At 42.8% G+C, this 13,118-nt stretch overlaps 1 protein-coding gene across 3 annotated transcripts in view; it reads left to right on the forward strand.

The window, feature by feature from the left end:
* Positions 1 to 13,118, forward strand: part of CLDN10 (claudin 10) — a 116,468-nt gene that overhangs the window by 97,481 nt on the left and 5,869 nt on the right. For all 3 annotated transcript variants that reach the window (XM_084617929.1, XM_084617928.1, XM_084617927.1), the window contains one exon: positions 733 to 814. In XM_084617929.1, coding sequence (XP_084474055.1) covers positions 733 to 814 — 82 coding nt within the window. The remainder of the gene's footprint in view (positions 1 to 732; positions 815 to 13,118) is intronic.

A 13,118-nucleotide genomic window follows, 5' to 3' on the forward strand; every position in this document is an offset into this window, starting at 1 on the left:
GGGGTGGGGCCAGGGATGAGGAGTTTGGGGTGCAGGCAGGCTACCCCAGGGAAGGGGCCAGAGAGGAGGACTCCCCCACAGCTCTCTCCCCCCATGGCAACACACTCACCTCACACCATTGTCACTGCATGTGTCCCTAGGGCCCTCTCAGGTCCAGGAAGCCCCCTCACCTTCCCTGTGGTGGGTGCCGGGTGCGGGGGGGCTGCCATCATGTGTGCACCTCCTTCCCTGCTGCTGCCCCTCACTGTAGCCTCACTGTGGGTGGGGGATGGGGCTGCCCTTGCCCAGTGTGGGGCAGGAGCAGTGACTGTGTGTGGGGGGACACGGACCTGTGCTGGTGAAGGGTCCCGCCGGAAAAGGGAAGGGTCCGTCCATCCAAGGCGGAAGGGCAGGGGCAGGGTCAGCCTGGGTCAGCCTGCCCTGGCACTAGTGGTTAGGGGGCACTTGGACCCTGCGGCGGCAGTTGATCCCAGGAGCTGGCAGAGTGCAGCACAGCACCAGCTGCAGGAGGCAGCTGCCCAGGGCGCAGGGGGGAGGCACACAGGGGCGGGCGGTGGGGCCGGGGGAGAAACCCAGCCCCGACCATTGGTGGAACTGGGTCCCTGGGCCCTGAATATTACTTGAGCACGGGCACCACGGGCCCATATAACTCACCACCCCTGGGCACTACAGTCAGGCCCATAATAATTATACTGATGCCACTGAATTATTTATTCATCTGGTGCATTTTAGGGTTGTGCTCTATGACTGGTTGCTCCCTGTATGCGAACAGAATTACATCTGAATTCTTTGATCCTACTTTTATTGCACAAAAGTAAGTACTTTTTTATGCCTGTGAATTTTTCAAACAAATTAGGCCTTAGATTGTTTAAAACACATACCAAAGTATGTTTGTAAAGAAAGCAGATGTTCCCAGTCCCAGACACAAGAGAAATGTTGAGTCTGTAACTTTCTTTCCTCCTATTACTCAAATCAAAAATATGAAATTGTACATAGCAACTTATTGGTGAATTTAATGAACTAACAAAAACAATTACTTATGTCAAGCCTTCCCATATCACTAGTAAAGCAACCATATTTCTCTGCCTAAAGGCATAACTATGTTCTACAGCAGGTGCAGAGGACTGATTCAATTTAGCTGAACTGATTCATATGTTTATATTTGTCACTAATTCAGAAGAAAAATTTTAGAAGATTTATCAGAAGACAGAGATGCCCATTGAGCAGATAATTCAATATTCATCAACAGATGGAACAGAAATGCTCTTTCATGAACATTTCATAGAAAGTATGATTTTCACAAAGGGATAAAACCTTACCATAAATTCTAAATCATCTTGCAAATATTTTCTAAAAGTATTCTCCAGGGCAAATTTTTTCAATCCTGAGTGCCTAAAATTTGGCTTATAAATCCTTATTTAGGCCATGATCCTATAATCACTAACTTATATATTTAATAGGGCTGTTGATTAATCACAATTAACTCATGCGATTAACTCAAAAAATTTATTGAGATTAAAAAAATTAATTGCAATTAATTGCAGTTTTAATCGCACTGTTAAAAATAGAATTCCAATTGAAATGTATTAAATACTTTGGATGTTCTTCTACATTTTCATATATATTTTATTCTGTGTTGTAATTGAAATCAAAGTTTATTGTATTTTTGATTACAAATATTTGCACTGTTGAAATGATAAAAGAAATAGTATTTTTCAACTCACCTCATACAAGTGCAATCTCTTTGTCATGAAAGTGCAACTTACAAATGTAGATTTTTTTTGTTACATAATTGCATTCAAGAACAAAACAATGTAAAACTTCAGAGACTACAAGTCCAGTCAGTCCTATTACTTATTCAGCCAATTGCTAAGACAAACAAGTTTGTTTACATTTACAGGAGATAATGCTGCCCTCTTCTTATTTATAATGTCACTAGAAAGTGAGAACAGACATTTGCATGGCACTTTTGTAGCTGGCATTGTAAGGTATTTACATGCTAGATATGCTAAACAATTGTATGCCCTATCATGCTTTGGCCAACATTCCAGAGGATATGCTTCCATGCTGGTGATGCTCGTTCAAAAATAATGTGTTAATTAAATTTGTGACTGAACTCCTTGGGGAGAACTGTACGTCTCCTGCTCTGTTTTACACGCATTCTGCCATATATTTCATGTTATAGCAGTCTCGGATGATGACCCAGCACATGTTGTTCATTTTAAGAACACTTTCACTGCAGATCTGACAAAACACAAAGAAGGTTTAAGGTCAATCCAACGTTTAAGAATCTGAAGTGCCTTCCAAAATCTCAGGGACGAGGCATGCTTTCAGAAGTCTTAAAAGAGCAACACTACAATGAGGAAATTACAGAACCCAAACCACCAAAAAAGAAAATCAATCTTCTGCTGGTGGCATCTGACTATGAAAATGAAAATGAACATGCCTCGGTCTGCACTGCTTTGATTGTTATCAAGCAGACTCCGTCATCAGCATGACCCCTGGAATGGTGGTTGAAGCATGAAAGGACATATGAATCTTTAGTGCATTTGGCACAAAAATATCTTGCAATGCTGGCTACAACAGTGCCATGAGAATGCCTGTTTTCACTTTCAGGTGACATTGTAAATAAGAAGCAGGCAGCATTATCTCCTGCAAATATAAACAAACTTGTTTGTCTGAGCAATTGGCTGAACAAGAAGTGGGACTGAGTGGACTTGCAGGTTCTAAATTTTTACATTGTTTTATTTTTGAATGCAGTTGTTTTTGTACATAATTCTATGTTTGTAAGATCAACTTTCATGATAAAGAGATTGAACTACAGTACTTGTATTAGATTAATTGAAAAATACTATTTCTGTTTTTTTACAGTGCAAATACTTGTAATAAAAATAAATATAAAGTGAGCACTGTACAGTTTGTATTCTGTGTTGTAATTGAAATCAATATATTTGAAAATGTAGAAAACATCCAAAAATATTTAAATAAATGGTATTCTATTATTGTTTAACAGTGGGATTAATTGCATGATTAATCACTATTAATTTTTTTAATAGAATCATAGAATCATAGAATATCAGGGTTGGAAGGGACCCCAGAAGGTCATCTAGTCCAACCCTCTGCTCGAAGCAGGACCAATTCCCAGTTAAATCATCCCAGCCAGGGCTTTGTCAAGCCTGACCTTAAAAACCTCTCAGGAAGGAGATTCTACCACCTCCCTAGGTAACGCATTCCAGTGTTTCACCACCCTCTTAGTGAAAAAGTCTTTCCTAATATCCAATCTAAACCTCCCCCACTGCAACTTGAGACCATTACTCCTCGTTCTGTCATCTGCTACCATTGAGAACAGTCTAGAGCCATCCTCTTTGGAACCCCCCTTCAGGTAGTTGAAAGCAGCTATCAAATCCCCCCTCATTCTTCTCTTCTGCAGGCTAAACAATCCCAGCTTCCTCAGCCTCTCCTCATAACTCATGTGTTCCAGTCCCCTAATCATTTTTGTTGCCCTTCGCTGGACTATCTCCAATTTATCCACATAAATAACATTAATAACACAATTGTGATTAATGTTTTTAATCGCTTGACAGCCGTAATATTTAATTTTAAATCAGTGGGACTCTTTGTGGTCTTAAAGTTACACAAGTGTGTTTTTGTAGGAGTAGGACATAAGGCACCTAAATATAAGTGACCTGATTATCAGAAGTGATCTAAAAATTCCCATTTAAGACAATGGGCACTGCATGTGCTCAGCACCTTTGAAAATCAGTGATTTATAGTTAGATATCTAAGTATGGATTAAGCAGCCAAATTTTAGACACTCAGATTTGAAAATGTTGACCTTAAATTATGTCTTATAGATTTTTCATAATTTTCATTTTCCTTTGTAATGTAACTTTATACTTAAAAACAAGAATTTCAAAAACCCTCTGCAGTGTTTCCAGTTTAGTTCCATGAGCAGTCACTGATTTTTCAAGCAACTCACCAGAAATCTTCCTACTTCCCAGCCTAAATTCCATTTTGCAAAAGGAATGCTGAACATTCTCTGTCGTCTTGGTAAATACCTCTTCCTTATTTTAGCTAACTTACTTAAAATCTTTAATGAGATCTCTGTCAGTGCTAGGATTTCCACTCATTGTTCCTTTTTTCTTGATGAGTTAATATTGGTATTTTCAAATTTCTGCCACAAGCTCTGCCCGTCTCACTCATTGAGAGCCTCATCCAAAAACTGCTGAAATCAATGGGAACCTATGCCACTGGCAGTGCGATGGAGTGCTGGCTGGATAGCCCTGTGATAATTACCCGTCAGGCTCACACATACTAAGGAGAAACATCCTCCTTATTGCCAGAATTCCCATAAAAGGATGTTGCAAAGGCAATCCTGGCAAGTCAACAGGAACTGCCTGTGTAGGTGTTTTCTTCTAGAGACAGGCAGATTTTCTTGTGGGAAGTAGGCACTGCATATTTGCACCTGTCAAAACCATTGTCACTTTTGTGTGCAGCAGGTTGTTTTCATCATTCATAGCTTTCCATGAAGTTTTAAGGGTGATGGCATCTGTCAAAGTTTTGGATGAGCTACAAGAGCCAACACACATAAATTAGATGCTAATGTGTGGGTAAGACAGCCACTAATGACATGGAGACTGTATTCAGCTCCACATCAACGAGATGTGGGTGCCAACTCCTGCCCCCAAAGTGCTGTACAATATTTCAGTGGAGCAAATGCCAGCTCCAGTACTGAGGTTCGTAGCACATTTGCCTCTCCTTCCCAGGAGGTTCCTGCTAGCTTCTGGATCAAGGCAGTGCAGGAAGCAATTTTTTTCTTTATATTTTCTAGATAAGGCCAGTATGTTAGGCTGTGGTCCAGTTTGACTTCTTAGTAAGTGACAACTGTCTGGCAAGGGAGTGGATGATCCTCAGCATAGGCTGTAAGGGGTTGCTTACCAGGTGATTGTTCAGATGGAAAGTTGTGGCCATCATCTTAGACTTTCTTAGTATCAATCTCCACTGACAAAGGTAAGTAGCCATGTCCTGGCTGAGTGAGCCTTTGATATTATGTAGATCATTACACACATGAGCAAGACCGATCTCATCTGTAAATACATACTTACTGGCCTTAGTTGTTGGTAGGTCATAATGATATATGTTAAAAAGGGGAGGAGCTAGAATGGATCCTTGCAGGAATCCATTACAAAGACACCTGGGCTAGCTGACTTTGTCTCCAGTTTGCAAGATGAAGTTATGATTCATGATGACTTTCATGATGAACCAAACCAGGGGCCTCCAAGGAATAGTCTGCAGCAATGTGGCGGTCAGCCACATGCCAGACAGTGTCATATGCAGCTGATAAGTACACCAGAACAGCACCAACCTTCTTGCTCTTCTCAAAGCTATCATCAATGTCTTGTGTTAGGCAAATGACTTGATCTTGGGCCAACCTGAACAAAGGGCAGTTGTGGTTTGATAATTTTGCTGATGCACATCAGACTCAATCTATCCATAAACTTATATGTAACACAAAGGAGAGAGCTGGGTTGACAGCCCTTAGGATCTTCCAGCAGTTTTTCTGGTTTCACAATGGCTACAACCTTTGCCTGCACCAGATTTTTGGGATTCAGTTGTCCTGAAAACATCGATCTGAGTAACTGAAGCAGACAGCTTTTCTCTTTTGGGCCTAAGTGAATGTTATCCAGGCCTGGCTCCTGTTCATAGAATATCAGGGTTGGAAGGGACCTCAGGAGGTCATCTAGTCCAACCCCCTGCTCAAAGCAGGACCAATCCCCAACTAAATCATCCCAGCCAGGGCTTTGTCAAGCCTGACCTTAAAAACTTCTAAGGAAGGAGATTCCACCACCTCCCTAGGTAACGCATTCCAGTGTTTCACCACCCTCCTAGTGAAAAAGTTTTTCCTAATATCCAACCTAAACCTCCCCCACTGCATCTTGAGACCATTACTCCTTGTTCTGTCATCAGCTACCACTGAGAACAGTCTAGATCCATCCTCTTTGGAACCCCCTTTCAGGTAGTTGAAAGCAGCTATCAAATCCCCCCTCATTCTTCTCTTCCGCAGACTAAACAATCCCAGTTCCCTCAGCCTCTCCTCATAAGGCATGTGTTCCAGTCCCCTAATCATTTTTGTTGCCCTCCGCTGGACTCTTTCCAATTTTTCCACATCCTTCTTGTAGTGTGGGGCCCAAAACTGGACACAGTACTCCATATGAGGCCTCACCAGTGTCGAATAGAGGGGAAAGATCACGTCCCTCGATCTGCTGGCAATGCCCCTACATATACATCCCAAAATGCCATTGGCCTTCTTAGCACCAAGGGCACACTGTTGACTCATATCCAGCTTCTTGTCCACTGTCACCCCTAGGTCCTTTTCTGCTGAACTGCTGCCGAGCCATTCTCATAAGCTTATGTTCTCATAAGCTTCGTGGTCAGGTACAGCTCTGTATCTGAAAAGGGAGCTTTCAGGTTTGAATATGCACTAGAAGCCTACCACCTCTCTGTGATCTCAGTTTTGACTATACGATTGAATGACTTATCCAACTTCTATGTACAGCCACTAGCTAGGATGCAACAGCATTTTCAGTGACTAGAAACTCATTTTTGACAAGGCTGGAATCTCCAGATAGACTGCCAGGCTCTCTGACTAGAATGAGTAAAGACCATCTGTGTGATGGACTCTCTTCATTGAGCACACCTGACTTGATCAGCCATTGAATGAGTTCCTCTCTCTTATTAATGGCCTCCTGTTCATAACCAGCAGATATGAATTCCTGTTTCCTCTTGTGACCACCCAGGAAAATCCTGTTGGCAATTGCCTCTAAGGATTGATATCCTAATTCATGGAAAGTTTGGTAGGAGTCATTTATGTTAGCTGGACACGCCTGTCAAGATAACTAACAGACATCTCTAGTTCTTCTTGAAAGACCTACCACCAACCTTTCCAAAAATTCTACTGCGCCTTCTGTAGACTGTTCGTTGTTGGTCTCCACTAGCCCATGTGATCAAAGACAGCTGAGGCTAAAACTCTGAAAAAGCTTGAAGCACATTTTGCTCCATGACCACTGGCAGCAATTGCCCGAAAGATGAAAAGGTGGTGTTAAGTGAAGAGTCAGCACACAAATCATCACATGCAAAGGGGAAGGCTGAGGGATACCAGGATAAAGCCAGTAGGGGTAGTTCAAGGGATGAACTTGTTTTAGAGTATGACTAGTATGTCAGTTGACTGCCCTCTCTCCCTTTGCAACAGGTTTTGGTATTCTTTCCTTAAACATTCTTTCCTCTGTATATACTTGCATACCTGGGCCTCAGTAATTATTATTCTGCTGTTACAGGATGCCTGTGTGACTTCCTACTCTTCATTCCAGTGCCTAAAGTCTATCCCATCAATGTCTGTCGTATCATGCTTATCTGTCTCCTAATGGACAGCATTCAACCTATCAAGTTTTTATTTTGGTGTATTTATTGCTGTCCTACTATTTTTCTGCCTTTAAAGTGGTTTTGTTTTTTATTCACCTTCTTAGCATGATGCACACCCTAAACCATTTAAAATATATTTATCTGAATTTACTTGGCATACAAGCTTTTCCCATTTCTCTTTAAGCTGTGAATTGATTACCGGGCTAGAAAGGTTTAGTGATGTTGGACCATACTTTAAGGCTGTAAGAACCTCCAGGGGTGGAACCTAGGACCATAAAGACTCTGGGCTACTAACACCTCTGCAGCACTAGTGGAGGCTTAGGCTTGGCTTCCACAGGAGGACCCTATGAGGCTGGGCTCAGCAGGATGTACTTCCCAGCACGAGCTGAGTGGTGGGTTCACAGAGCCCACTGATTAGCCTGTGTCAATACTTAAACCAGGAAGTCATGAAGGGGAGCTGTCTGAGCAATAGCACAGATTGCCTATCTGTCTTTGCTCCAGACCCTGTTTGTGATTAGACCCTAGGCGCTGGCTTGTCCTTGACTTTGCTCTTTGATTGCTTTCTGTAACCTAGTGCCTGACCCCAAGCTCCTGGTAAACTGACCCTGCCTGCCTCCTGCTGCCTGCTCTGACCATTAAGTCTGACTGCCCATGTCCTGGTTGTGTCAGATGCCTTGCTGATGTAAGCCGGGCTTGAGTTTGCTTTCTTTGACGTCTACTGATGAACTGGGGGAAAAGATTTCAGGAGCAGACCATGTTTAGATAGACACACCTACTCTGCCTGGGTGCTCAGCATAACAGAGCTGCTTTGCCAAAATGATCACTTTTGGCTGGTGTTGGGTTTCAGATCACTTAAGTATTGTGGGGGTGGGTGGGTAATGAAATTTGTTATCCTTATTGTATGAGTAAAGGCTAGCAGAACTGTACTTACACCTCCACTTGCTCTCTGGAGCAGCCCTTGATCAGCCAGTCATCGAGGTATGGAAACTCCTGAACCTGTCACCTACGCAGGAAAGTGGCCATGACCGCCATGCATTTGGTAAACACTTGAGACACCACTGAGAGGCTGAACGGGATGACTGTGAACTGGTAATGAATGTGGTTTACCATAAACCTGAGGTACCTCCTGTGGGACAGTGATTGCGGTTGAAAATAAGTGTCTTTTAGGTCGAGGGCGGCATACCAGTCCCCTCCATGGAAGGGCTGATGGAGGCTAAGGAGATCACGTGAAACTTCAGTTTCTTCATGAACTTGTTGAGATCTCTCAGGTCTAGGATGGGCCTGAGCCTGCCCTAAGCTTTCAGTATTAGGAAATACTGGGCCCTTAGCTCCTGAGGAACCTCTTCCACTGCCCCCAGCGGTAGGAGTGAGTGCACCTTCTGTATGCGGAGTTGCTCGTGAGAAGGGTCCCTGAAGAGAGACAGGGAAGGGGGGTGGGAGGGACAAGAATTGGAGGGAGTATCCCCCTTCTACTGTGCCAAGCACCAAATGGTCCAATGTAATATGGGCCCATGCAGGGTAGAAAGGGGATATTCGACACAAGAAGGTAACATGGGGAGGATCCAGTGTTCGTACTGTTGCGCCATCCTTGAACGTGCCTTCAAAAGGCCTGGTTTTGGCCTGAAGATGGCTTCAACTGGCCAGAACCCTGACCTGAAGAAGGATGAGGTCTCTTTCTGGAGTTCCTGTTCCTCCACCGGGAGCCATCTTGCCTGTTATGGGGCGTGTAAAACCACAGCAGAGGTTGCAGCCTAATGGTTCTTGAGATGACTCTCTCCCAGCCACTTCAAACACGAAGTGTGTGGGTCGCTCTTGGGCATAGACTTGCCACAGTTCTCACAGGCTTTAAAACCTGGGGGGACCAAGGCATGCCCTGGTGCCGGGAGAGAAAGGGGAAGGGGAGGTACCCCGAACTAAATCTATAGACAACAAACTAATACTAACTGCTAACTATATGCAGAACAGGAAAAAGTTCACTGCTAAAGTGGGGAAGCTTGCCGAAGCAAGAGAACAAACATTCCAGCTAACCGTCACTGGCAGTAAGACAGACCTAAGGGGGTGGTGGGTCGGCAGGGCTTTTTATTGAGCACCATGAAGGTGTGACCCCAAGGAGTGCCCAGGCCAACCCGACAGACACTGCTAGGGGAGAACTTTTCCGGCTGCTGTGCATGGGGTGCGCGCACACCAGATTGGAATTGACATGGGCAAGCACTCAAAGAAGAACTCTGTTGCTTAGGAATTCACTCAACTCCTGCTACATATTCCTCCCCTGAAATTGTACAGTTCTGCTTGTGACAACACAGTTGGTGCTGGGGGGAGGACTGTGATACTATTAACTAAAAATTACGTCACCGGGTGAGGAATAAGCAACATCATTTGAACTGGAAGAGCCTCACTCTATTCTTCTGCACTTCAGCAGTGTAATAGGGTAGCAGGGTTCATAACAATTGCATACAGAGATGCAGGGACTGTGTTGTCCCATCTTGATAGTAGGAAACAGAAACCTGCGTAAAGCTGCTGGGTACCTTCTGCTGACTTACTGTGGTAGATACAGCTTGTTACTTCCAGCAGCATAGAGAGGTGGGCACAAATCTCTAGTCAGAGAGAATTAGCTGCAGAGACACCAAGGTCCTGCAGGAAGCCCCAGGAACAGCCTTGCTTAGGGAGAAACCTCATGCTGAGTTATGTTCTGATCATGTGATTATTTGCATTACCAGTGAAGTCAAACTCTAGAAGAGGCTAAAAGTCTGACCTTCTAGGGCACGTGTAGACTGTTTGGAGCAGAATGGGACAGCAACCTGCGCACGGGCAAGGTTGATTGAACTTTTTCTAAGCCATCTCCAATAGATGGATCTCCCTCTATATCTGTAATAACGATGTTTCCAGAGCTGATTTTTCTCATGTTTACACCAAATATTCCTTGCTGTAGTTTAAGTTCTATATCTTTAGCTGTTCTTATTGACTGAGGAGTTTTTAATTGCAATTTAATCCTATATTACCTAGTCCTACCTTCTTGATTACATTAAATCTCTCGTTTTGAACAGTTGTGGATGGTTTTCAGTTCATGACACTATTTCCTGTAGTTTTTTAGTCATTCTTTTAATTTTTCTGCAAAAAGTCAATTCTTCCAGCCCCTTAAACACTTTATTGCTCTTCTCTGAATTGTTCTTCACCAATTTCTCAGCAAACTGTATCAAGGTTATATGGCATTAGGGCCTGATCGAGCTCTCATTGAAGTCACTTGAAAGACTGCCATTGATTTCAGTGGAAGTTGGATTGGGCCCTTACGAAGCCAGCTAGTTTAACTTCTAAAGAATAAAGATCCTTCTTCATTTAAATATTCTTAACAACAAAACAAAAGGAAGAAAAACCCAAAATATTGAGAGCTGTTTGTAAAGAAAGTGCTTTCAAAAATGTTCAAGAGGCAACAAGGTCCGTAATGGGTTTTAATATGGTACATAATGGAGTTTGGATGGCAAGCTTTGAGGTTGGTTACTTAAGCACTGAAAAAATTGGATTAGATAAAATTCATTGTACTGTATAGAGGTTGAGAGGATAGATTTTTCTTTTCCAACTAATTTCAAATAGGAGGAAGGTAAATGGCATTGAAAATTAGGTAGGAATGACTTAATACCAAATACTGGTGTAAGTCAAAAGAACTCTACTTTTGTAGAGAAGTAGCGAAAGAGTTTTGGGAAAATGCATTTTGTAACTAGAGATGAGGGATTAAATGGAAATATCAGAGAACATTAGTGAGGAGACTAAAATCATTTGTATAAAGCCACATTGCACTATTGTGCCACCCTTTGGACAGAAAAGAAACTATCTATTAGTTCATTGCGGGGGAGAAAAAATCCTATTCCTCTTTTGGGCAAAAGTGGAGGAAGATATCAGTAAAAGAAATTACCACATACAGACAAACTATATGGATTGAAATCTTAGAGGAAAGCCGGAAAAGCAACTGCTATATCCCTGAACTTAAAGTGATGCACAATCATAAAGTTATGGACTGGAATGTAGGCAGTTTTGCCAAGTAGTCAGGGCAGGAATCAGGTCTAGTGGGCGGAGCAGGCATCCAGGTTGAGGAATGAAGCTAAGGGTCAGCACCATAATCAACCGCTAGTTACCAGAGCCAGGGGTCAAGCCAGAGACAGAACCGGGAATTGAAGTGGAGGATCAGAGCAGAGGTCAGATGTCAAATACCAGCACCAAGGGTCAACTGAGGTAGGAGGACAGGCAAGGATCAAGCACAGAGCAGAAGCACGGTGGAAACCAGAGCAAAGGCAGGAGCAGAGCAGGAATCAGGAACAGGGTTGGATGTAAGAAGCCCGGTCCAATATAGCCACAATCAGAAACCACTTTGTTGCAGCCTCAGACAGACTTCCTGTGCCTCCTTCTTGTTAAATAGTGTAGTTGGACCAGTGGAGCTGGGCAATCCTCCAATCAGAGCTCCTGTGGGAGGTGCCTTTGCAGGGCCTATTATCCCGGTAGCTTCTTAGCCCAAATGCTTTCAGTAGCCACTGGGTAGAGGCCAGGATGGGACAGCTGTCTGGCGACTACCAGGCCTGGGTTCAAAACTTAGGACATCACCCATAAAACGTTTAGCATCTATCAGCTCTTTTAATGGTGATGAGACAGACCAAAGACATTAAACCCCCAAAGTGGTGGTGTCAGATTTATTGAAGCACACATTTCCAATTCTAGACCTGATACGTTGTTGGATTGTGGGGGTCTGTAGTCAGCATGTTAATTGCACAAAACAACTGAAGCAATATGTGTCTGAATTTTAAAGTACTGATTTAGTTTTAAACCCCATTTTAGATTTTTATTAAGATTTTTTCATTGTTTAGAAATATTTAAGCGCAAGATATCAAGAAATGTATTTAACTATCTTGAAACAAAATAAACTTAATGTCTTGCATAAATTAGTTTTCTCTTTTTAGTGGATGGTTAATGATATTGATATGACAGAAAGTGTGTTTGGCTTTTTATCATGAGTGCCATAAGATGAGGAGTATAATTGCACTGGTGCATATTATATTGGTTTCAAGTGTCTTTTCCATCATACAGAATATTTTATCAAGTAAACAAGTTCTTACTATAGGTGTCAATTCCGGGTTGCGCTATTGGAGCTGAAATTTGGATATAATGTGACATTTCTACAATCAGCTTGATGCTTAATGGGAGGAAGGAGAGAAGCAATAATATAAGGATGATGAAAGGGAGATGTCAAAAGTCTAACCATTCCTTCATCCTCAGTCTTACCTGTTGATGGCCTGCTCTTGCTTCCCAGCTCTTCAAGGGAATGTTGGCTCTTCCTCCACCATTTTTGCAGGGGGAAAGACAAGGAAGTACCACCGTGCCCTAGGTGGTATTTTAGGATCTGGATAACTTTTCTTTCCCAGTTCTCGGTTTTCAGCACTGAAACTCAGAAATGTTCCTCTGGGTCCTGCTATGGTCCCTTTAACTTTAAAGCATGCAGAGGCTCAGATGCCCTTGAGTGCACAGTGCTATTTACACATTTCCATTCCCACACAAGGGAGTCTTAAGAAAAACATCTTCACAAACAAGGGAAGGGATTACCAAATGCAGCACTAAAACCCACAAATATGAAACCAGCAAAGCAGTAGACAATAACTTAAAGAGGAACAATTCCATGTGGTACAAAAACCAAACAAAAAGGTGGGTGAATTTAGATA

Source organism: Lepidochelys olivacea (assembly GCF_965140295.1).
Source record: "Lepidochelys olivacea isolate rLepOli2 genome assembly, chromosome: 1".
NCBI lineage: Eukaryota > Metazoa > Chordata > Testudines > Cheloniidae > Lepidochelys > Lepidochelys olivacea.